We start from the raw sequence: 24,365 nt of genomic DNA on the forward strand, positions 1-24,365 counted from the left end.
ATGTTCTGCTGTGCTGTGGGAGACTCAGATTGAGTTCTTGGATTTTCTTTTGGTCCCAGTGCAGTCATGGTTGTTTTGGGCATTTGGAGAGTGAACTCCAGAAGATGGGTGCTGTCTCTCTCCCCCATCCTCTCACATTAAAATAAATAAATAATTAAATAACTGAATTTTTGAAAATTATTTATTTAAAAATTTTTAAGGCAAACAAATTTCATTTATTTTTATATATACAGATTTAGGAACATAGTGATATTTCCTACCCCACCCTCCCTTCTGCAGATTCTCCCAACCCTTCCTCCTCCTTCCTTTCTTATTCCCTCTCTCAATTTTTACAATGATCTACTTTCAGTTTACTTTATACTCATAAGATTTACCCTACACTAATTTCAATGAAGAGTAAGAAGAAAAAAAAAAGCTGTTCCTCAACAGATAAGACAAGGGCTGTAAACAATCACTGAATCTCAAAATGTCTATTTCACTCCTACACATTACATGTTTTTGGTACTCTATTGGTTACCACAGATCAAGGAACACATATGGTATTTATCTTTTTGAGACTGGCTTATTTCACTAAGTATAATAGTTTTCAGTTGTACCCATTTTGTTGCAAAATACAGGATTTCATTTTTTTACAGTTGAATAGTATTCAATAGTGTACATATACCATAATTTCTTTATCTCATCATCAGTTGGACATCTGAGTTGATTCTATGTCCTAGCTATTGTGTATTGAGCTACAATAAACATGAGTGTTCAGATAACTCTTTCCTATGCTGCTTTCATTTCATTTGGGCAAAATCTCAGGAGTGGGATTGCTAGGTGATATAGTACATCTGTTTTCAGCTTTCTGTGGTATCTCCATGCTGTCTTCCACAATGGTTGTACTAATTTACATTCCCACCAACAGTAGATTAGGGTACCTTTTTCCTCCTCATCCATGCCTGCATTTGTTGTTTGTTGATTTCTGTATGAGAGCCATTCTAAATTGGATGAGGCAAAACCTCATTGTAGTTTTGATTTGCATATTCCTGTTGGCTAGTTATCCTGAGTATTTTTTCATGTGTCTATTGGCCATTTGAATTTTCTCTTAAAAATGTCTGTTCAAGTCCTTTGCCCTTTTCTTAACTGGATTGTTTTGTTGTTGTTGATTTTCTTCAGCTCTTTATAGATTTTGGATATTAATCCTTTATCAGTTGTGTAGTTTGCAAATATTTTCCCCCATTCTGTCGATGCCTCTTCATTTTGCTGAGTATTTGTTTTGCAGTGCAGAAGCTTCTCAGATTGACATGATCCCATTTTTCTGTTTTGGCTTTGATTGCCTGTGCTTCTGGGGAATTTTCCAAAATGTCTTTGCCTATGTCAATGTCTTGCAGAGTTTCTCCAATGTTCTGTGTTAATTTGATGGTTTCAGATTTTAATTTAGATCCTTGATCCATTTTGAGCTGATTTTTTGTGTAAAGTATAAAGAAGGGCTCTTGTTTCATAATTCTGCATGTGAAGATGCAATTTTCCTAGCACCATTTGCTGAAGAAACTATCTTTGCTCCAGGGATTGATCTTAGCTCCTTTGTCAAATATTAATTGGTTGCAGTTACATGGATTGATTTCTGGAGTTTCTATTTTGTTCTGTTGGTCTACATGTCTATTTTTGTGATAGTACCAGGCTGTTTGGATTATAACTGCCCTGTAGTATGTCTTGAAATTTGGTATTGTGATGCTTCCAGTTTGTTTTTGTTCTTTAAGATTGCTTTATCTATTTGGGGTCTCTTGGGTTTCCATTTGAATTTTGTATTGTTTTCTCTAGACCTGAGAAGAATATTGTTGGTATTTTGATTGGGATTTCTTTGAATCTGTAAATTGCTTTTGGTCTTATAGATATTTGGTTATATTAATTATTCCAATCCACTAACATGAAAGATCTTTCCATTTTCTGTGTTTTTTTCTATTTCTTTCTTTAATGTTTTGTAATTTTCATCATAGAGATCATGCCCTTGTTTGTGTATAAAAAGACTATTGATTTTTGTGTGTTAATTTTATATCCTGCTACTTTACCAAACTCTTTTATGAGTTCCAATAGTCTCTTGGTAGAGTCTTTTGTTTCCCATATATTTAATATCGTATAATTGGTATCACATTGAATCTGTAAATTGCTTTTGGAAGAATGGACATTTTGATGATATTGATTGTTCCAATCCATGAACGTGGAAGATTTTTCCACTTTTTTGTATCTTCTATTTGTTTCTTTAATGTTTTGTAATTCTTATTACAGAGATCTTTGACATCCTTGGTTAAATTTATTCCAAGGTATTTGATTTTTTTTGTAGCTATTGTGAATGGGATTGATCTTAGAAGTTCTTTCTCAGCAGTGGCACTGTCTGTGTATACAAATGCTGTTGATTTTTGTGTATTAACTTTATATCCTGCTACTTTACCAAACCTTTCTATGAGTTCCAATAGTCTCTTAGTGGAGCCTTTTGGATCCCCTATATATAGAATCATGTCATCTGCAAATAGGGAGAGTTTGACTTCCTCCTTCCCAATTTTTATCCCTTTATTATTTTTTTTGCATAATGGATTTGGCTAAAATTTCCAGGACTATATTGAACAGCAATGGTGAGAGTGCATTATTGCAGATGGTTCCTTGCTCACACTGAAGACTGCATAGCTCCTTTGTGTGGTTTATGTGGCAACACACGTGAGTGTTGCACCCCAGGCATTGATTATCCTGGAAGAGAGGAGGTGACAATGTGACAGTCTGGTACCAGATTTCAGTGGGAACGCTTCCAACTTTTTCCCATTCAATATGATGCTGGCCATGGGTTTGTCTGCACCTCCATGTTTGTTGCAGCTTAATTCACAATAGCTAAAACATGGAATCAACCTAAATGCCCATCAACCAAAGATTGGATAAGGAAACTATGGATATGTACTCTATGGAATACTACACAGCAGTAAAAAATGAAATCTGGTCATTTGCAACAAAATGGAGGAATCTGTAAACGTCATGCTGAGTGAAATAAGCCAGTCCCAAAGGGACAAATATCATATGTTCTCCCTGATCTGTGACAACTAACAGAGCACCTAAAAGGAAACCTGTAAAAGTGAAATTGACACTTTGAGAAGCAATGACTTGAACAGTTCTTTTCTTGACTGAAAGGAACAGTTTATTATTTTATTTTTCATTATTTTTTCTACTTAATACCATTGGTTGAACTTTTACTAACCGAGAATTAATCATATTTGTATAAATTCAAATGAAAAATAAGAGTGGGTATAAGAGGTGGATGAGCTGTATAGTTCAGCACACATTCCCACAGACTTACCCCAAGGGTAAAGCTAAAAACTTACCATGAGACTCTAAATCCTATTAAGTTGGGTGGTACTAATACCATCTTATGTGTTAAAGTGATCAAATTAAGTGTGCACTTGATCATATAGGTAGGATTAAATGTCAAAGGGATCACATAAATAAGACCAAGTGTCTGGTAATAACAATAGATAGAATTAAAAAGGAGAGACTGTTCCAACACGGGAAGCAGCCCACACAGAAAATTCATAGAATATCGAATGCCCTAAACAGCACTCTGACCTCAGAATCAGCCCTTAAGACATTGGGATCACACTGTCACATCCTCTCTTCCAGGATAATCAATGCCTGGGGTACAACACTCACATGTGTTGCCACATAAACCACACAAAGGAGCTATGCAATCTTCAATGTGAGCAAGGAACCCTCTGCAATAACGCAGCCTAGAAAGTTAGGGATCCATGAGCCTATGACACCAGACACAATGATTGCCCAGAGGCTTAGCTACACCCTGTGCCCTATTGTGCAGTCACAGTTTCCACAGTCAAAGCACACAAGGCTCCCACAGTCACAAGATGCAGAGGGTCCACTCTGCCCCACTAGCTTGTCCTGTTCGTGGAGAGAGCAGAGATGTTCCCAAAGCCAGCTGCTTGTGGTTGCTCTGCCTTGACAGTTTGAGTCTGAAGCCTGTGAAATGTTGAGAGGATGGGGGCATCTCACAGTCTACATGGGTGGCCAGCCCCTGTCAACACTCCCAGCCAGACTCAACCTCCATGGTGAATATGGATTTTTCCCTCTGATGAAATCCCCAGATCGCATATGTGTACATGAGCTGCCACCACTGCTACTGATGTCAAAATGGCACCTTCTCCCTGCCAGTTGCCAGGCACCTTTGTCAGGGGATGGGGGGAATAAAAAGTGCTTTGCTTTTGCCAGATTATGTGTTGCCCTGCCCCCCATAAGCGTGGCAGGCCAGACTCAGAAAGCATGATCTGCAAGGCTCTCGCTCCAGCAATATCACCAGTGACGCAGGCTGCCAATCTGCTCTCAAATTGCTCTCCTAAGCTGAAGTATGTCCCAGCTCTCAGCTGCAGGGACCATGTATATTTTCCACACTCATTGCTATGCGTCCACACCTTCTTCCTTCTGTAGAATTTCTCTCCAGCTCTCCCCTGGGAATGTACTTCCTCCACTTTTTTTCTGCTTTAAAAATATGGAACACTTCATGAATTTGTGTGTCATCCTTGCGCAGGGACCATGCTAATCTTCTCTGTATCTTTCCAATTTTAGTGTATGTGCTGCCCAAATGAGCACAATAAATAATTATTTTAAAAAAAAGAACTCTGGTGACTTCTAGTGACCAACCTCATAAAGGCAAAGTTCCTATGCAAGTCTTTAAGAGGTCTCTATTAGCTGCATCTCTTCTCTATGTCTTTTTTTCAGGGTATTCTCTGTGTATCATTTCCTCTGCTCTCTCAAAGTGATGTTTCCAGCTCACATTGATCTTTCCTGTTCTTATATCCTATTGCATTTATAGTCATAACATCAAAATTAAGCAGTTAACTATATTCTGTGTATTTTATAAATGTCCAACTAGATTGTATCTTTTTATGTATATGTCTATCTTTTTATGTCTGAATAATGCATGTACTTCTTTAGGGTTCCTTATACAGACAAGCACAATCATGGCTCTACTCTCAACTAGAGAGTAGAGACTACAAGCTTATTTTTTTGTTTGTTGCAACCTGTTGATTATGAGAGATGCACATAGATGTCTTCAACATAAAATGTGAGTATCAGTGTTCCTTAAACTGCAATGTGTGTGCTTAACAACTGAGAATATTGGTGAAATATGGATTCTGTTTTCAAGAACTATAGCTCGGTTTTATATTCTGCTTTTTTAAAAAGATTTATTTGTTAATTTGAATGTCAGAATTACACAGAGAGAAAAGGAGAGGCAGAGAGAGAGCCGTCTTCCATCTACTAGTTCACTTCCCAATTGGCCACAATGGTAGGAGCTGCGCCAGTCCAAAGCCAGGAGGCAAGAACTTCCTCCAGGTCTCCCATATGTGTGCAGGGGCCCAAGGACCTGGGCCATCTTTCATTGTTTTCCCAGGCCATAGCAGAGAGCTGGGATTCAAACCAGCACTCTTATGGGATTTTGGCACTGTAGATGGTGGCTTTACCTGCTACACCACAGTGCCAGCTCCAAGATTCTACTTTTTAAGAAGCTACCAAACGGTGCTAATGTTCAGTCTATGGATTATGTTTTTAGTAGTAGGAATATGGAGCTATTTTCTTTCTTTAAAAAAAACTCTTAATTTTTTTTGAAATTCTCTTGTTCTGAATAGTCAACCTTAATTCAAATTCAGAAAAAAAGAAATTTATTTACCAATAATGTATCAAACATGACATGTTCCCTTTCAGAAGTAAGGGCAAAATTTTTGCAAACTATTTTCATTTTGCATATGGAAAAAAATTACAAGTGTCTACCAAAAGAATTTAAAACCTTTTCCATACATCACTATATTTATAAACATTTCCCCATGTGTGGTGATGATTCTTGTTTATAAATTAATATTTCATTAATTTCATACATAATTTTTGGCCTATTAAATCTCTGCTGATAAAGGTATGTCTACTGTAGATACTCTATATTATGACAGGTTTATCCAAGAAAATTCTAAAATTTTGATGATAGGAATCATTACTCACATTTTTTTTTCAAAATAATTCTTTATTTTTTACTTTATTAGACAGACACACACACACTTGAACATAAACACATCCACACAGAGTCAGCTATCTATCATCTTGCTGGTTCATTCCCAAAACTTTTATGACAACTAGGGCTGGGCAAGTTTGAAGTCAGGAGCCAAGAGTGCCATTTTGGGTCACTCACATGGATGACAGAAACTCGAGTATTTGATCACCTGCTGTCTCTCAGTGTACAAATCAGCATGAAGCTGAGTCAGAAGCAGAATAGCTGTGACTCAAGCCAGGAATTCACATGTGCGATGTTATTATCCTGAGTAGCATCTCAATTACTGCACCAAATATCTGCTCCCTAATATTACTTTCTCTCTCCCCCCACCGCCCCGCCTTTCTAAGTCATTATATAGAATGCTGGACATTTGGTGAACATAGTAACAATTTATTGGTATTCTGTTCTGGCTCACTTTTTCTTTCTTTTCTTTTCCTTCCTTCCTTCCTTCCTCCCTTCCTCTCTTCCTCCCTTCCTCCCTCCTTCCTCCCTTCTTTCTCCTTCCTTCCTTCCTTCCTTCCTTCCTTCCTTCCTTCCTTCCTTCCTTCCTTCCTTCCTTCTTTTCTATTTATTTATTTGAAAGGCAGAGTTTTAGACAGAGAGAGAGGGAGAGACAGAGAGATCTTCTATCTACTGATTCACTCCCCAAGTCGTGGTGACAGTTGGAGCTGGGCCAATTCAAAGCCAGGAGCCAGGAGGTTCCTCCAGATCTAACCACATGGGTTCGGGGGCCCAAATACTTGGGACATCCTTTGCTGCTCTCTCAGGTACATTAGCAGAGAGCTGGAACAGAAGTGGAGCAGCCAGGACTTGAAACAGCGCCAATATGGTAGGCCAACATCACGGGCAATGGTTCTATCAGCTACACCACAATGCTGGCCCCTCGTTGTTGTTGTTTTCTTAAATATCATTTCTTTTTGCAGTAGAGAAAGCTTGGCATTTACCACTGTTACTGTAAAATAGTGATTGCACAGAGAATATTTTAAGTACAGTATCTCTGCTGATGCTGAATAACTGTAGCAATCCTTCTTCCCTGGTACTGCAATATAGCAGTGCCAGTTGATTTCACAGGTGAGGGCTTTTACAGTCTGGCACTTAGTCCTTATAACCTGATTCCCTAAAGGCACTTTAATTTTCTACAGTATCATTCTGTTGAAATGAATACATCATATTCAGTTTCAATTTTAATTAGATTGCATGCTTATACATAAGAAAACACATCACAGGTAATATTCTTCTAGTCTTTCAGTAACAATGCAGTTTGGATTACTGATTCAATATCTGATTGAATATTTATCTCTTCATTTGCTATGAATAAGACAAGAAGATTGTTAGAAATATGAATTGTCAAGTTCTGGAATGATATGTGACTTTTTCTGACAGTTTTTTTTTAACATTTCTTTTATAATGTTCCTTTCTAAATGATCTTTTTACAAACAGTCCACTACAGAACTAAACTTCTACTGAATTTGTTAATTTGAAGAAAATAGAATTTACTGTTAGTAATTAAAATTATACTACTATTTTTATTTTATATCAGAGTGACCAATTTTACTAAAATTCCTTAAACCATAATCAGGGAGCTAGCACTGTGGGTAGTGGGTAATGTGCAGTGGATAAAGCCACCACCTGCAATGTCAGAATCCCATATGGGTGCTGGTTCAATTCCCAGCTGCTCTACTTCTGATCCAGCTCTCTGCTATGGCCTGGGAAAGCAGTGGAAGATGGCCCAAGTCCTTGGGTCCCTGCACCTGTGTGGGAGACTTGGAAGAAGCTCCTGGCTCCTTGTTTCAGATTAGCCCAGCGCTGACCATTGTGGCCATCTGGTGAGTGAACCAGCAGATGGAAGACTTCTCTCTCTCTCTCTGCCTCTGCCTCTCTGTACAATTCTGCCTTTCAAATAAATAAATAAATAAATCTTTAAAAAAAAAGTCAGAATCAGGCCCCAAAAATGTTTCAAGACAGATTGACCAAAACATATTTGGTAAGTAAAAAACAAAACTTGTTTGGTTGTGAAACACAATTAATGCATACCAAGGATAAATTAGTGAGTTACCATTGCAACTTAACTTTCATGGTCTTCAAATGTGATCATGCCAGATAAAATTTCTCAATGCTTGTGCTTTTTTTTGCTTCAATTTCTCTTTAGTAGCATTTTGTTATTGTCGCTTCCATCTGCCAAGATTTGCCAAGAGAGCTTTCCTTTCTCTGGAAGAATCAGTATTTCTTTTGAGAAGTTAGGACAGGTGCCAGCATTCTTCATCTGCTTGCTGCATTTTCAGTGTCAGGAGTCATCTCTGTGAATAGCAGATTTAATTTTTTCTTCCCTGTCAGCTGGCTTTCTTTGCTGCTTTTGTTGATTAAAAAATGCTTTCTTTTGTTGATTAAAAATCTCTCTTTGTTATTTGAAATACCTTTTCTTCGGGTGAAACTTATCTTTAACTTCTTTGGGCCTTGTGGAAAACCTAGTAACCTAAGGAATTAAAATTTTCCTTTATTTCACAGTAGGATTTAAAAAAAATTAATATTCATTTTATTTTAAAAGCATAATGTTACTTGACCCTCACATTTGAAGATATATTGAAGTTGTTTTTTCTCATCTCTGGATTGTGCTTTCTTAAATATAACACAGTTCTAGGTACAGAGTAAGGCCATAATTTTGTTGAATAAATTCTTGTTCAGCTTAAAAAATTTAATTCTTTGATATTTTATTGCCTCGGAACCTTTTTTTGCTTTTTAGTATTAATAATACATGACATAACACATTTTTATTTTATTGTTTTGGAAGCCTTTTATTTAATGAATACAAATTTCACATGTACAGCTTTTAGGTATAGTGTTTCTTCCCTCCATTCCCGCCCTCCCACCCACACTTCCATCCCACCTCCCACTCCCTCTCCCATCCCGTTTTCCATAGATTCATTTTTAATTGACTTTATATACAAAAGAGCAACTCTACACTAAGTAGAGATTTCAACTATTTGTACCCACACAGACACACAAAATATAAAGTACAGTTTGAAGACAAGTTTTACCATTAATTCTCATAGAACAGCTCATTAAGGACAGAGGTCCAACATGGGGAGCAAGTGCACAAGGACTCCTGCTGTTGATTTAACAACTGAAACTCTTATTTATGATGTTAGTGATTACCTGAGGCCCTTGACATGAGCTTCCAAGGCTATGGTAGCCTTTTGAGTCCACAAACTCTGTTGGTTTTTAGACAGGACCATACGGAAAGTAGAAGTTCTCTCCTTCCTTCAGAGAAAAGTACATCATGCTTTGGTGGCCCCTTCTTTCCACTGGGATCTCACTCACAGAGATCTTTTATGCAGAACCGTTTTTGCCACTTTGTCTTGGCTTTCCATTCCTGAAATGATCTCATGGTATTCTCAGTCAGATCCGAATGCCTTCGGGGCTGATTCTGAGGTCAGAGTTTTGTTTAGGGCATTGTAGGGCATTGTCATTCTGAGTCTGATGTGTGGAGCAGCAGGGACTGGAACCGGTGCCCATATGGGATGCTGACATTGCAGAAAGTGGTTGTCCTGATGGTTGATGTACAATGTAATACTTTATCCATTTTAGTATTTTTTTTTGTTCTAGTATCATTGGTTGAACTCTGAAATTAACACACAATTATTCTTAGGTGTTTAAATTTTAACTGAAAAGTGATCCCTGTTAGGAATTTGGAAAACATTATGCTGAGTGAAATAAGCCAATCCCAAAGGGACAAATACCACTTGTTCTCCTTGATAGGCGACAACTAACTGAGCACCAAAAAGGAAACCTGTTAAAGTGAAATGAACACTAGGAGAAACGGTGACTTGATCAGCCCTCACCCTGACTGTTGATGAGCAACTTGATATGTTATCCCTCTTAGTATTTTTTTTGTTTGTTCTACTTAATACTTTTGGTTGAATACTGTAATCAATACACAATTCTTCTTAAGTGCTGAAACTTAACTGAAAAGTGATCACTGTTAAATATAAGAGTGGGAATAAGAGAGGGTAGAGATGTGCAATTCGGGGCATGCTCAAGCTGACTTACCTCAAACGGTAGAGTTAGAAACATACCAGGGGATTCGAATTCAATCCCATCGAGGTGGCATGTACCAATGCCATCTCACTAGTCCCAGTGATCAATTTCTGTTCACAATTGATCGTAATGATAGGACTAAGAACCAAAGGGATCACATAAACAAGAATAGTGTCTGCAAATACTAGCTGATAGAATAAAAAAGGGAGAGAATGATCCAACATGGGAAGTGAGATACACAGCAGACCCATAGAATGGCAAATGTCTTAACAGCACTCTGGCCTCAGAATCAGCCCTTAAGGCATGCGGATCCGGCTGAAATGTCCATGAGAGTATTTCAGGCATGGAAAGCCAAGACACTCTGGGGGAAAAAAAAACCTAAATGAAAGATCTCCATGAGTGAGATCCCAGTGGAAAGAATGGGTCATCAAAGAAGGAGGTACCTTTCTCTGAAGGGAGGAGAGAACTTCCACTTTGACCATGGCCTTGTCTAAATATGATCAGAGTCAGTGAACTCAGGGGGCTTCCATAGCCTTGGCTGCTCATGACAAGAGCCTAGGGTGATTACTGATGCCATAAACAAGAGTGTCAATTTGTTAAGTCAACAACAGGAGTCACTGTGCACTTACTCCTCATGTAGGATCTCTGTCCTTAGTGTGCTGTACATTGAGATTTAATGCTATAACTAGTACTCAAACAGTATTTTTCACTTTATGTTTCTGTGTGGAAGCAAACTGTTGAAATCTTTACTTAATGTATGCTAAACTGATCTTCTGCATATAAAGAGAATAGAAAATGAATCTTGATGTGAATGGAAGGGGAGAGGGAGTGGATAAGGGTAGGGTTGCGGGTGGGAGGGACGTTATGGGGGGAAGCCATTGTAATCCATATTCTGTACTTTGGAAATTTATATTCATTAAATAAAAGTTAAAAAAAAAAAAAAGAATGGCAGATGTCCTAAATAGCACTCTGGCCTCAGAATCAGCCCTTAAGGCATTTGGATATGGATGAAGAGCCCATGAGAGTATTTTAGGCATGGAAAGCCAAGACACTGTGGCAAAAAAAAAGACCTAAATGAAAGATCTCTGCGAGTGAGATCCCAGTAGAAAGAATGGGCCATCAAAGAAGGAGGTACCTTTCTCTGAAGGGAGGAGAGAACTTCCACTTTGACTATGACCCTGTCGGAATAAGATCGAAGTTGGCAAACCCAAAAGGCTTCCATAGCCTTGGCAACTCATGACTAGAGCCTAGGGAGATTACTGACACCATAAACAAGATTGTCAAATTGTTAAGTCAACAACAAGAGTCACTGTGTATTTACTCCTCATGTGGGATCTGTCCTTAATGTGTTGTCCAATGTGAAGTAATGCTATAACTAGTACTGAAACAGTATTTTACACTTTGTGTTTCTGTGTGGGTGCAAACTGATGAAATCTTTACTTAATATATACTAAATTGATCTTCTGTATATAGAGATAATTGAAAATGAATCTTGATGTGAATGGAATGGGAGAAGGAGCAGAAGATGGGAGGGATGCGAGTGAGAGGGAAATTACGGGGGGGGAAGCCATTGTAATCCATAAACTGTACTTTGGAAATTTATATTTACTAAATAAAAGTTAAAAAAAGAAAAAAATAAATCTGAATAGATGAAAATTGTAATCTGAAATAAAATTTAAAAATAAAAAAAATAAACTACTACAACAAAGCGCTGGCCTAGAAGGGTCTTTAATACTGATTTAATCTCCATATTGATCATTGTTCTATTTAGGTTTTCTAGGTCTTCATGACTTAATTTTGGTAAATTGTATGTGTCCAGAAATCCATCCCTTTCTTCTAGATTTTCCAATTTGTCAGCATATAGTTGTTTGTAGTAATTCCTAATGATTCTTTTTGTTTCTGTGTATTTTTTGTTCTAACATCTTTTTCATCTCTTATTTCATTAATTTGGGTCTTCCCTTCCTTTTTTGTTTTTATTTTCTCTATTTGGACCAGAGGTGTCTCAATTTTGTTTATTTTTTCAAAAGACCAGCTCTTCATTTCATTGATCTTTGTATCATTTTTTTCAATTTTTTTCTTTTCTAATTTTTATTTTTTCTTTCTTCCTATTAATTTTGGGTTTGGTTTGTTCTTCTTTTTTTAGGTCCTTGAGATCCATTGTTATATCATGTATTTCTGGTGCCAATTTCTTGATCTAGGCACTAATTGCTATAAAACTTCCTCTTAACATTGCTTTTGCAGTATCCCATAAATTTTGATATGTTGTTTTGTCATCTTCATTTATTTTTAGGGATTTTTTAATTTCATTTCTGATTTATTTTGCAACCCACTGTTCATTTAGGAGCATATTGTTCAGTTTCCATGTGTTTGCGTATTTTATAGAGTTTCTTAAGTTGCTAATTTCCAGTTACATTCTATCATGGTCATAAAAAATACATGGTATGATTTCAATTTTTTGAATTCACATAGTATATCATGTATCCTAAAGAAAGTTCCACGCATTGATAAAAGAATGTACATTCTGCAGCTGTGGGATGAAACATTCTGTAGATATCAGTTAGGTCCATTTGGTCAATAGTATAGATTAGCTCTATAGTTTCTGTGTTGATTTTTTTGTCTAGTTGATCTGTCCATTGATTAAATTAGAGTTTGGGAGTTCATCACTGTTTTTGTATTGGAGCCTATGTCTCCCTTTAGACCCATTAACATTTGTTTTAAATAACCAGTTTTCCTGGCATTGGGTACATATACATTTACTATCATCACATCTTTCTGGTAAATTGCTCCCTTAATCATCACATAATGCCCTTCTTTGGTCTTTTAACAGTTTTTTTCTTGAAGTCTATTTTATCTGATGTTAGGATGGCTACTATGGCTTATTTTTTAAATTTCTGCTAGCATTGGTATCTTTTTCCATCGTTTCACTTTTTACTGATTTTAACTGAAGGAACAGGAAAGATTCATGGAAGGGATGGCATTGTTACTGGATCCCTAAGGAGTGAGTGTTTGACCTGGTCTTTTATAATTCCCCTGTTCTTTATTATCAGTGTATCTTCAAGTTACCTTCCTAGGTGATGAAAGAGTTCAGGGCACTCTCTGTTCTCCATGACATCCTATTTTAAGAAACAAACAGTAAGGACAGTGCTGGGTACTGTGAAAATTTGCCTGTGAAGTCATAACAGGAAAAATATATCTCAAGGAATCTTTGGAACAAAAGCCTTAAAGATGTGTCAGAGATTCATGGATGCCTTGATGTTGTTTGTGCAGCTAGTACAATCTCTTTGTGGCTGCAGTGGTCTCTGCTTACTTGGGCTTGTCTACCCTTTACTTCAGTTCAGTCATTATTTCTACTTCCTATTAAGTTCAACTTGTGCTTGCCTTTTAGTCTCTATCTATATTATCTCCTTTCTATGACTCTTCACCCTCAGATCTTACTACAAAACATTTTCTTTTCTTGACAGGCAGAGTTAGACAGTGAGAGAGAGACAGAGAGAAAGGTCTTTCTTTTCCGTTGGTTCACCCCCAAAATGGCTGCTACGGCCAGTGTGCTGCGCCGATCTGAAGCCAGGAGCCAGGTGCTTCCTCCTGGTCTCCCATGCTGGTGCAGGGCCCAAGAATCTGGGCCATCCTCTACTGCTTCCTGGGCCATAACAGAGAGCTGGACTGGAAGAGGAGCAACTGGGACAGGATCTGGCGCCCCAACTGGGACTAGAACCAGGGGTGCCTGTGCCGCAGGCGGAGGATTACCCTAGTGAGCCACGGCACCGGTCTAACATTTTCTTTTTAAACAGCATTTTTTGGTTTGATTTGAGAAGAATGCAATTGGCTGGAGTTATCTTTTTTTTTTTTTCTGCCAGCATTAAAGTCCCTTTGTCCATCTGTGAATATATTTGGGTCCCATCATCTGTGGGACATAAAACACAGCTGCCTGAAGCTACTGTATCAGTAGGGATTTCTGTGGTACAGTTACCCTTAAAGAGGGTGGGGCTACGTTGGGTGCCAAGACTGACATGCCAAGTACAATAATATACTGCTTTGAGAGTACCAACAGTTTATGTTTCAGAAGCATTGGAAGCTTTCTGAATACAAGGAATAAAGAGTTTTGAAGAACGCATGTAGCACATTGATGTTGACCTTTTTTTTTTTTTAGCTTTGTAATCATTACTATGTTGCTTAGCAACTCTGTAGCATTATTTTGAAACCCATTATTAACTTCAAATACATTAGAAATGAAAATTGTAGGAACTTTGCTCTTAGACATCACTATTGTTTCAAATTACTGTCAGCATAACATGATATTATAAAACAGACCATATAATATAGTGTATTTTTTGACATTTCTGATATAAAATAAAGAATAAGGTTAACAGTGAGGAACTTTAATTAATAGTAATAGAAATGTAATAGCAATAAAAAGCCAGCTTTTCACCTCCCTTAATCTAAATAACTCTTTGCAAAAGGAAGAGCAAAACAAAACCCTGAATTATATATATGTATATTTCTTCTTTGAAAATCACTCATAAAAGTATAAAACTGTATCATTATTTTTTTGAGTAATACAATGCCATAATAATCTTAATGACCCTTATTATTCTCCTTTTCAAAATGTAGGCAATGCTTTGCAAAAGGATTGTTTAAGGAGAAGCAGAAGCCGGCGCCGTGGCTCAATAGGCTAATCCTCCACCTTGCGGCGCCGGCACACCGGGTTCTAGTCCCGGTTGGGGCGCCGGATTCTGTCCCGGTTGCCCCTCTTCCAGGCCAGCTCTCTGCTATGGCCAGGGAGTGCAGTGGAGGATGGCCCAGGTGCTTGGGCCCTGCACCCCATGGGAGACCAGGAAAAGCACCTGGCTCCTGGCTCCTGCCAGGATCAGCGCGGTGCGCCGGCTGCAGCGGCGGCCATTGGAGGGTGAACCAGCGGCAAAAGGAAGACCTTTCTCTCTCTGTCTCTCTCTCACTGTCCACTCTGCCTGTCAAAAAAAAAAAAAAAAAAAAAAAAAAAAAAAAAAAAAAAAAAGGAGAAGCAGAAAATCTCTTAAGACCTATCAAGGCAAAATTGGTCACAGAGAGAGACATTAATTAATACATCAATGCCATTCATTTAAAAAAAACCTATCCTCTAGGCATTCTTGCTGTACCAAGTACCAATAAGACAGGAATAATTTGGCCAATGATATGTATTTATCTAGTGTTCATGTTGCATATTGTTATGAAAAACTAAGTGTGGGCAATTCACATGAAGAGCCATATGACTTTCAAATAATTCATGACTTTCTTTGACTGTTAAAATTAAATAATCATTCTAAGTCTAAAAATTGAAAAAGATTCAGGAAACATGTGTGGCCTTTGAGCACTGGACTTTTCGTCCAAAGAGAAATGTCACATTTGTTTCCTTTTCTTTGGGTGATATTCTCACACAGAAAGACCCTTAAAGCAGTAGCTGTTCACTTTGGGGTGGGTAAGGACTGTGAAAATTTGATGAAAACTATGGGCCTTATTTCTAGAAAAAATATGTTTATGAAGTAGATGATATGTTAATTAGCTTGATTGATCTTTGCACATTATATACATATGTCATCACGTTGTATCCTATAAGTATATGCAATTATAATTTTGAAAATACAGATACTCATAAACAACATAAAATTGTTTATTTACTTATTTGAAATGTAAAAAGACAGAGGGACAGAGACAGGGCTCTTCCATGTACTGGTTCACACTCCTAATGCACATAATACCTGAGGCAGGGCTAGGCTGAAGCCAGGACCAGGAACTCTCTCTGAGTCTCCCACTTCGGTGGAAGAGGCCCAAGTATTTCAGCTCTCTTCTGCTGCCTTCCCAGGCGTATCAGCAGGGAGCTGGATGGGAAGTGAAGGAGGTGGTACTTGAAGTGGAGCACCTATATGGGATACAGATGTTCCAAGTGGCAGCTTTGTCTGCTATGCCATGATGCTTGGCCTCACAAGTAACATTTCATAATGAATTCCTGGGGACTGCAGAAACAAGAAGCCTGCCCATGAAACCAGATACCATCTTAGAAACCCTGATTCTAGAGAGGGTATTCTTGATGGGTGGAGTAGGGAGTAGTTAAAGGAAAGACATCTAAATAGAATTTCGATTTAGGGTATGTGAGACCAACTGAAGTTCTTTGAAGCCAACAATTCTCAGTCACCTAAAGTAGAATTTGTTCATCAACTGTTGCTAGACACTTTCCAATTTCTTTACAAGTGATATAAAAACAAAACAAGACAAAACATATTGGGGTTCTGAACTCTGTCTCTATTTTATTTAGTTCAGTGGCCTTGGCCAATCAATGAATCCCTTTTAACTTTAGTTTGTTGATCTGTAAAATGAGATAATATTAATTCAAAAAGTTATACTAACACTTGTATTAGATACCACATGTAAAACTCAAAACAAGCCTTGAAATAGTATGCATTATTTCATTTGCTAACACCTACCGAAGCTTTGTATCTACTTGAATTCTAATATGTAGACAAAATAATTACACAGTCAGAAATTCCTTAATATAAAAGATATGTTGTCCAAAATAAAAATATTTATTTTGAGATTCCCCTAAGTGATGTCTTGTTGGTTATCTATTTGTAAAGCAGTAATAATGGTTGATAAATTTGAGCCATAGCAATAATGGAAATAAAGTTTTGCTATAACAAAATTTTTACAGATAATAAAAGTCTTCAAAGAATTAGCTACCTTGCTACATTCTATAAAATTTTTCACATTAGTAAACACAATATTTTATTTTTATTTTAGAGGTTATTTTCATTTAATTCGAATACAAGCCATTGTAAATCTTGGTCTTCCTTTTGGTAATTAAAATAACTAAAGTGTACATATGTATTTGTATGCATTTGTATTAATGCAATATTTTTGACATTTCAGAGTACAGATGATGCAGATATATCTGTCATTTCCCAGAATAAGAAATGTTTTGACAATGATATTGTTTGTTCCAAAAGTGTTTTGATTTCAGTTGGGAATACTGAAATTTACTTGAATGATGCGCCTTACAAACAGGTTAGTGAATTATTTCTTCTAGGATCATTTAAACTTATCCTGAGGATATTGAAAATAGAATGGAAATGGTTTAGAGTACTTCTCACTTTAAGTGGTTCTAAGATTTAGATTTTTTTTTCTTGGTAACTTGGTATGGATTGAGTTAACTGTACTAGACTTGTCTCTTCTGTTTGTACTTCACTTCTCCATATTCCAATTATTTTCTCTTTTTTTTTTTTTAAATCCCCATAGTCACAATTCTAATCCTAGAAACTGTGTTACCTTGTTAGCCTCCTAAGCAGACTCCTGACCTTCAATACTGGGCCTCCCCCTTTCTAATCCACCTTCATACAGTACAGAGTGGTGTTTCTAAACTGGAAATCCAGTTTCCTGTCCCTCTGCTTTTCAGAATTCTCAGATGACTTCCTGTTACCTTACAAGGCTTTGCCAGTCTGGCTGTTGTGCGTGTTTTCTGCCTCACTTCATGTCTTTCTGCTTCAAGCCCATGTTTTAGAAGTTGAAGCTATATTTAGTTCTTCATGGCCTCTCTATTCTGTCTCTCATTTCTAATTCTTCATGAACGTCGTTGCTCCTGCCTGGATCCATGTTTCCTTTAAACTTGTTCCTGTGCAGTTTTTCTTAGCTCCTCCTGAGAGCTCCTCTGTAGGCCTTCAACTGCCCTGTTGGAACATGCATCATATGTCAGAGAAATTACCTGTGCAGTTGTCTGTCTTGTCCATTCTCTCTAAATTCCATGAAAATTGGGCCCACTGTCTCCCTTGTTTTTTCTCCTGTCCTTGGAGTCCATCTAATTTAAAAACAATGAAAAATTTCACTCATTCATTATATGCCTATTCTGTATCAATATTTGTGCTAAGTATTGGGACTACAGCATTGAAAACACATAGACTTGGTGAGGTGTGCAAGTGTGATATGCCACGGCAGGAGTTTAGCTAGGATAATATGGGAACTGCTAGGAACAACATCTAAGCAACCTTGGATGTTTAGGTTACAGACATAGACTTTGGGGTCAGTCAATACTAACTCTGCAACTGCTAGCAGTGACATCTTTGATGAGTTTGCCTAATCTCTCCAAGTTGCAGCTTTCTCAACTATACATGTGGGATTGTTATGGAGTCTACTTCTTAAGTTCCTATGCGATTTGAAATGAAAATATAAAATAATGAATTTCAAGAAATGATCCTTCTCCTTTCTATCATCCTTATCTTTGAAGGTTCGAAAGGTGTGCTGTGGTAGAAATGATTTGCACAAAATCATAAAGGATGAGTAGGTGTTAACTAGATGAAGGTAGGGAGAGGAATAATTATATCAAGGGAGCAGTTTTGAAAGACAAGATGGCATGTTTGGAAGACTATCTGCAGGTAGTTTAGTTTGGTTGAAGCGCAGCACATAGGTTTGTGCATGGAGGATGTGGCAGGGAGAGTTAAGGAATAGTTTCCCTATCAACTGTAATACAGGGCTACAGCACAACAGCAATAGACAAGGGGACTGGATTTAGACTCTGAAGCTCTTGAGTGGCTCAGGACACTTGAGCTTCATTATGTAGACAGGAAGTTTTGGAGTTGGGAAGTGCGTGATCTGACGAGTGGCCTTTCCAACGTGACCTCTTTTCTGAAATCTAAGTGTTTCTCTAAGTTGGGACTGCAAACCTTTGTTAAAATCATATTGGATATTTATTGTAAGTGTTGGTTTCTGGGCTTCCCCTCAGTAATTGAAATGGCCAAAGTTGAAAATGAATTTGATACTTTTAATAGTACCTTAAAATGTTCACACTGAAATTTGAGAATCATTTCTTAGAAGACAGTTTATGTCTCAGTCAGAAACACTAAGATCAATCAGGGAGCCATCAGATTTTAGGCAAAACAGTCTCCGCACTCACGTAGACTCATGGTGTTTTTTTGAAGTAGTTACAGCAGTTTGGCCATGTCATCAGCTGGATGTACATTTTTAGGTGAAGATTTTCTCTAAAAGCAGGGATTTTTTTAAAAAAAAGAAAAAAATAAGAAAATGCTCTTGTAAAGAGAGTCTGACCCATTTTTTTAAAAAATTTTTATTTATTTACTTGACAGATAGAGTTAGACAGAGAGAGATACAAAGAGAAAGGTCTTCCTTCCACTGGTTCAACCCCCAAATGGCCACTACGGCCGGAGCTACAGGAGCCAGGTGCTTCCTCCTGGTCTCCCATGTGTGTGCAGGGCCCAAGCACTTGGGCCATCCTCCACTGCCTTCCCGGGCCACAGCAGAGAGCTGGACTGGAAGAGGAGCAACCGGGACTAGAACCCGGTGCCCATATGGGATGCCAGCGCCGCAGGCAGAAGATTAACCAAGTGAGCCATGGTGATGGCCCCTGATTGACCCATTTTTTAAAGTGGTAAATTATAGCTTTGTAACTTGTTACTTCCAATTTTCACCTGTTTGCAGGTGTTGATAAATCTCCTTTATTTAGATTATAAAGTATGCAGTAAGATTAAGAGAAGTCATATAAACAGATTGGCCCTACCAAATCCCCTGCTGTTTTTTTTTTTTTTTCTCAAACATCAAACATGAAAATAACTGCCATTTATTTTATAGCAGATGGACTGCTCATCCAGGGAAAGAGGAAAAAACCCTTTGTCTTTATAAATGCACACTTCTGATTTTACCAACAATGTAAAATATATTGGATTAATTTCTTTGAGTTGAACTTTTAATGTTTTAATTCTTCACATTTCTAACTTACTTTTGTGACATCACTGGAGTTTGTCTGACGTGCTTTAATCCTCATTTGAAGCAGAGGTCTGTATTTTGGACATGTGTGGCACCTCACTTTTCTAAAGAGAAGCATTACTTACTAATCTGAAAAGTAAGGAGTATGGAAAGTCCTTTTGATCAAAGAGGATTGTTTCTGTAGCCAAGTGTCCTGTTTAATGAAAATAAAAGATTTCTATCTCCAGGCAGGTAGAAAAGATGTGCCTTTGCATCAGAATAATGGATTAAAAACCACTGTGGACGGAAGACAGTAACATCAACGACACAGCAGTTAATAGAAAGGCCCTGAAAAGTGCAATGAATATAATAAACATAGATTCTATGGCTGAGAGTGACTTGGGGGCAGAGGAGCGACACAATTTGTAGAGTCCAGAGGATGCCAAAAAATTTGGGACTCTTTATTCAAAACTGGAAAAAAAAAAGTGTTGTCTTTGTTTCCTGATCTCATTTCACCTGTCTTAGGTTCTTTATCATAAAATTATTTAATGTCATGCTTACGTGGACTCAGATGTGTTCCCAGGGTGAGTGCAGATCTCCACAGTGTCCGGGGTATTGCCCTTCTGACTCCCATCTCTGCACTGTTGGTGGAGTTGGTAGCAGTCCCTTGGTGGGACCAGGCAGCTGAGAGCCGGTGTGGAGTGACAGCAGGCGAAAGAAGGATTGTGTATCAAGGCTCCAGGACTCACCGACATGCTCACTGCCCCATTGGACTTCACTTAGAAAGCACAGACTCAAAAGTAAAATGTTTAGAAAAACTTCAAGATGGCAACTACAGAACATTAAATCACACATGAGGGGCTCCCGTCTGAGCTTGGGGCTTTGTATTTCACTGTCCAACTACTCACCAACCCATCCCATTTGGGTTAATGAGAGTGCTGCTAGGGAATCAGGGGAGGTCTAGTGGAGGAGGGAAGATATAGGTTACAGTTGATGGACATGAGGCAGTCATGCAAGATCTGGGAGAAAAGAGTTCCTAGCAGGAGAAATATCAAGTATATATAACTTGAGATGAATTCAAGCTTGTATAAATTTGAAAAGCAGAAAGAAGGCCAGTGTAGCTGGATCCTAGTCAGTGAAGGTGGGGGATGGAAGGGTAGAAGGATACAACGTTTGGTAGGACTAGTAAATAACATATATGATTATACACAATATATTCCATATGATATATTGCACACATATGAAAAATATAGCCATGATCTAAGAGACTGAAAACTCTTTATGACTAGATGTATTTCATTTATCCTTTGAAAAAAGCATATTGATTAAAAAGATCACTGTATTACAGCATTTTCAAACCATACTCTTTTATTATTACTAGGAAATGAAAACTAACCAAAGGATTTCATATATCCTTCCCAATTTTATTCTGCTTCTTTAAATATTTTAATTTTTTGACATAACCATGATTTTTTAAAAATATTTTATGTATTTATTTATTTGAGAGGTAGAGTTACAGACAGAAAGAGGGAGAGACAGACAGAGAGGGAAGGTCTTCCATCTGCTGGTTCACTCCTCAAATGGCTGCAAAGGCCAGGGATGTACTGATCTGAAGCAAGGAGCTGGCAGCTTCTTCTGGGTCTCCCATATAGATGCAGGGTCCCAAGCACTTGAGCCACTGCTTTCCCAGGCCATGGAAGAGAACTGGATCAGAAGAGGGGCAGCTGGGTCATGAACAGGCACACATAGGGAATGCAGGCGCCACAGGCAGAGGCTTAACCCACTATGCCACAGCGCTGGCCCCATAGTCATGTGTTTTTAGTACTATTGTTTGAGTTAATTTCAAACTCATATTCAGTGTAACCATATTTAGGGTATAACCCTTTTTCATGCAGAATATTATCTATTCTCACTTTCTGTTATGAGTGCTTTTAAATTTCCCAGAATATTTCATTTCTAATTTTTCCTTAATTTAGTTCTTTATTTTTTAAAAAAATACAGACATGGTCTGTCATCATTTCCACAAAACTTTATTGAATGCATTTTGTACATGCGATAGTTACCCTGTACAAAAAACTTGTTTGTAAAAGACCTCACCAGGCTTTGTCATATGATACATTTTCTAGCCCTTTGCAAGGCTGAGAAAATCTTGGATGTTCCTGTCTGACCTTTCTTTAAGCCACTTCAATTGTTTGAAATTATTTCTTCTCCATTCTCATTCCCAGCCCTCTACTTTTCTATGTATGACATCTTTCAGATCAGTTCACATCCCGATTCTTGCAAAAATCCTCCTTAAGTCCAATTTATAATAATTCTTCCTCTCCCCACTCTCTTTCTCTCATATGTATGCATATATCTATATGAGATGCATGCTTTTTTCATAATGTACATTTTTTACATGATTGTTGAAAACCCCTAGTATGCATGGATTTCAAAATGGTATTGCACTGAACAACTTTTACTTCCATTTTCCATTAACCTTGTAAAATACATTTATGTGTAATATATGTGCATATCTTTATATGTATGTGTGCATGTGTGTGCATGTATCGTAATTTTTTTCAGTTATCAAATGCTGTACTTTAGAAATTTTACTGAGTTGAGAAGACAGTGTCTCCTATCAAACTCAGGAATTCTGGTTTTCAGTGAGTATTATATGAAGTTAGTGACTATACATATGCTATCATTTTCCCACTCAGAAACATGAGCGAGGCGAGGCCATACATTTTTAGTCTTCAGCCATATTTTTCCATCATTCATGCAGAAATTCTGATTTGAAGGACATCTTTTAATGTCTTCTGTGTCCATTCCTTTCTTTATATTCGTCCCCATGACAGAAATACTTTTCTCTTTTGACCGTTTATTCATGTTGAGCACATCTACTAGTTTATGTCTTGCTATCAGTTTTATGTATTTCCCATTTTTCTTAATTTGTTTCATCAAAAGGGATTTAGAGAAGACATGGGTAAACAAAATTGCTAATACATAGACAGTAACTGGCAGATATTAACTTAATTTTATATGTCTCAGTTAGAAAATATGATGTTCGTTGTGTTTTTCTTTTTCCTTTTTAAAGAAACAATCAGGTTTCCTTCTGGAAAGCAAACCTACACACCAGCTTTGGAAGGCTGGGTACTACACAGTAGTGTACTTTCCAGACCAAGATATCACTATTCTTTGGGATAGGAAGACAACCATTCACATCAAAGTTGGACCCCAGTGGAAGGTGGGTCAATTTAAACTCCAGATGAGATATAAGGAATGAAATTGCATTTACCTGTGGATGTGTGCTGAAAATAAAGTGACTGATGTTTTTCTCTCAGTACCAGGTTAAATTTTCAGAATTACTAATTCATATTCCTTTGAAAAGGAACTTTATCAACTAGAGTACAGTGTTTGTGTACATTTCCTTCTGTTTTCATGGGACAGTGTGCAGCATTCCAAAGTTATTTACATCAGCTCCTTTCTTTTCGCTCCATTCAGCTTAGTTTGTAAAACAACAAGATTCATTCTTTATGACTTGCATTCTCTATTTTGTTCTATTTTCTGGATATTTTTATAAGTTTACATTTAGTAAAATTGTAATAAAATATTTTAAAAATTAGGTATACAGTTCCAGGTATTTTGACAAATGTGTGAAGTATTGCATGTGCCACCACAATTCTGAATAGAAAAGATCTATCAAATCTGCAAATTTCTCTCATGAATTCTTCCTTTTTTTTTTTTTTGTCAATACCTACGTCTAGTCTCAAGCTCCTAACAGTGACTGATATATTTTCCATTATTTAAGTTGTGTCCTTTCCACATGTTACTGTGAATATGGTGTCTGACTTCTTTGACCTGGAAAAATGCACATTGTATTAATTAATAGTTTGCTCCTTTATACTTATGAGTAGCATTCTGTTCTGTGGATATTTCAGTTTGTCTATCCATTCATGGTTGAAGAACTATTCAGATTTGTGTACAATTTTTGGTGACTTACACTTAAATTATTTTAGAAATTATTCTGTTAGACCGGCGCCGCAGCTCACTAGGCTAATCCTCCGCCTAGCGGCGCCGACACACCGGGTTCTAGTCCCGGTTGGGGCGCCGGATTCTGTCCCGGTTGCCCCTCTTCCAGGCCAGCCCTCTGCTGTGGCCCGGGAGTGCAGTGGAGGATGGCCCAAGTGCTTGGGCCCCGCACCCCATGGGAGACCAGGAAAAGCACCTGGCTCCTGGCTCCTGCCATCGGATCAGCGCGGTGCGCCGGGCGCAACGCGCCGGCCGCGGCAGCCATTGGAGGGCGAACCAACGGCAAAGGAAGACCTTTCTCTCTGTCTCTCTCTCTCACTGTCCACTCTGCCTGTCAAAAAAAAAAAAAAAAAAAAAAGAAATTATTCTGTTAAATATTTTATTAAATTTTGTTAATATTCTTATTGTTTAAGGTTTAAAATTTGATTAAGCATTTTAAATTTATATTTTAAGGTTGTTTTTCAAACACTGATATATCAGAAAAAACCTATTTGATCTGAAATTAAATTCAGACTTGATAATATAATCT

The 24,365-nt window shown here is 37.6% G+C and overlaps 1 protein-coding gene and 1 non-coding gene across 5 annotated transcripts in view; one reads left to right on the forward strand and one right to left on the reverse strand.

Annotated features, from left to right (window-relative positions):
- OTOGL (otogelin like) overlaps positions 1 to 24,365 on the forward strand; it is a 172,440-nt gene that overhangs the window by 67,759 nt on the left and 80,316 nt on the right. For 3 of the 4 annotated variants that reach the window (XM_089309054.1, XM_089309055.1, XM_051846511.3), the window contains 2 exons: positions 17,006 to 17,140; positions 22,902 to 23,051. In XM_089309054.1, coding sequence (XP_089165180.1) covers positions 17,006 to 17,140; positions 22,902 to 23,051 — 285 coding nt within the window. The remainder of the gene's footprint in view (positions 1 to 17,005; positions 17,141 to 22,901; positions 23,052 to 24,365) is intronic. The other variant, XM_089309056.1, reaches the window with a different exon arrangement.
- LOC127491278 (U6 spliceosomal RNA) lies at positions 4,514 to 4,620 on the reverse strand. The gene has a single exon (XR_007919849.2). It is a non-coding gene; the product is annotated as a U6 spliceosomal RNA (small nuclear RNA).

Source organism: Oryctolagus cuniculus, chromosome 11, assembly GCF_051225735.1.
Source record: "Oryctolagus cuniculus isolate XC-2025 breed Fujian yellow rabbit chromosome 11, ASM5122573v1, whole genome shotgun sequence".
In the NCBI taxonomy this organism is placed as follows: Eukaryota; Metazoa; Chordata; class Mammalia; order Lagomorpha; family Leporidae; genus Oryctolagus; species Oryctolagus cuniculus.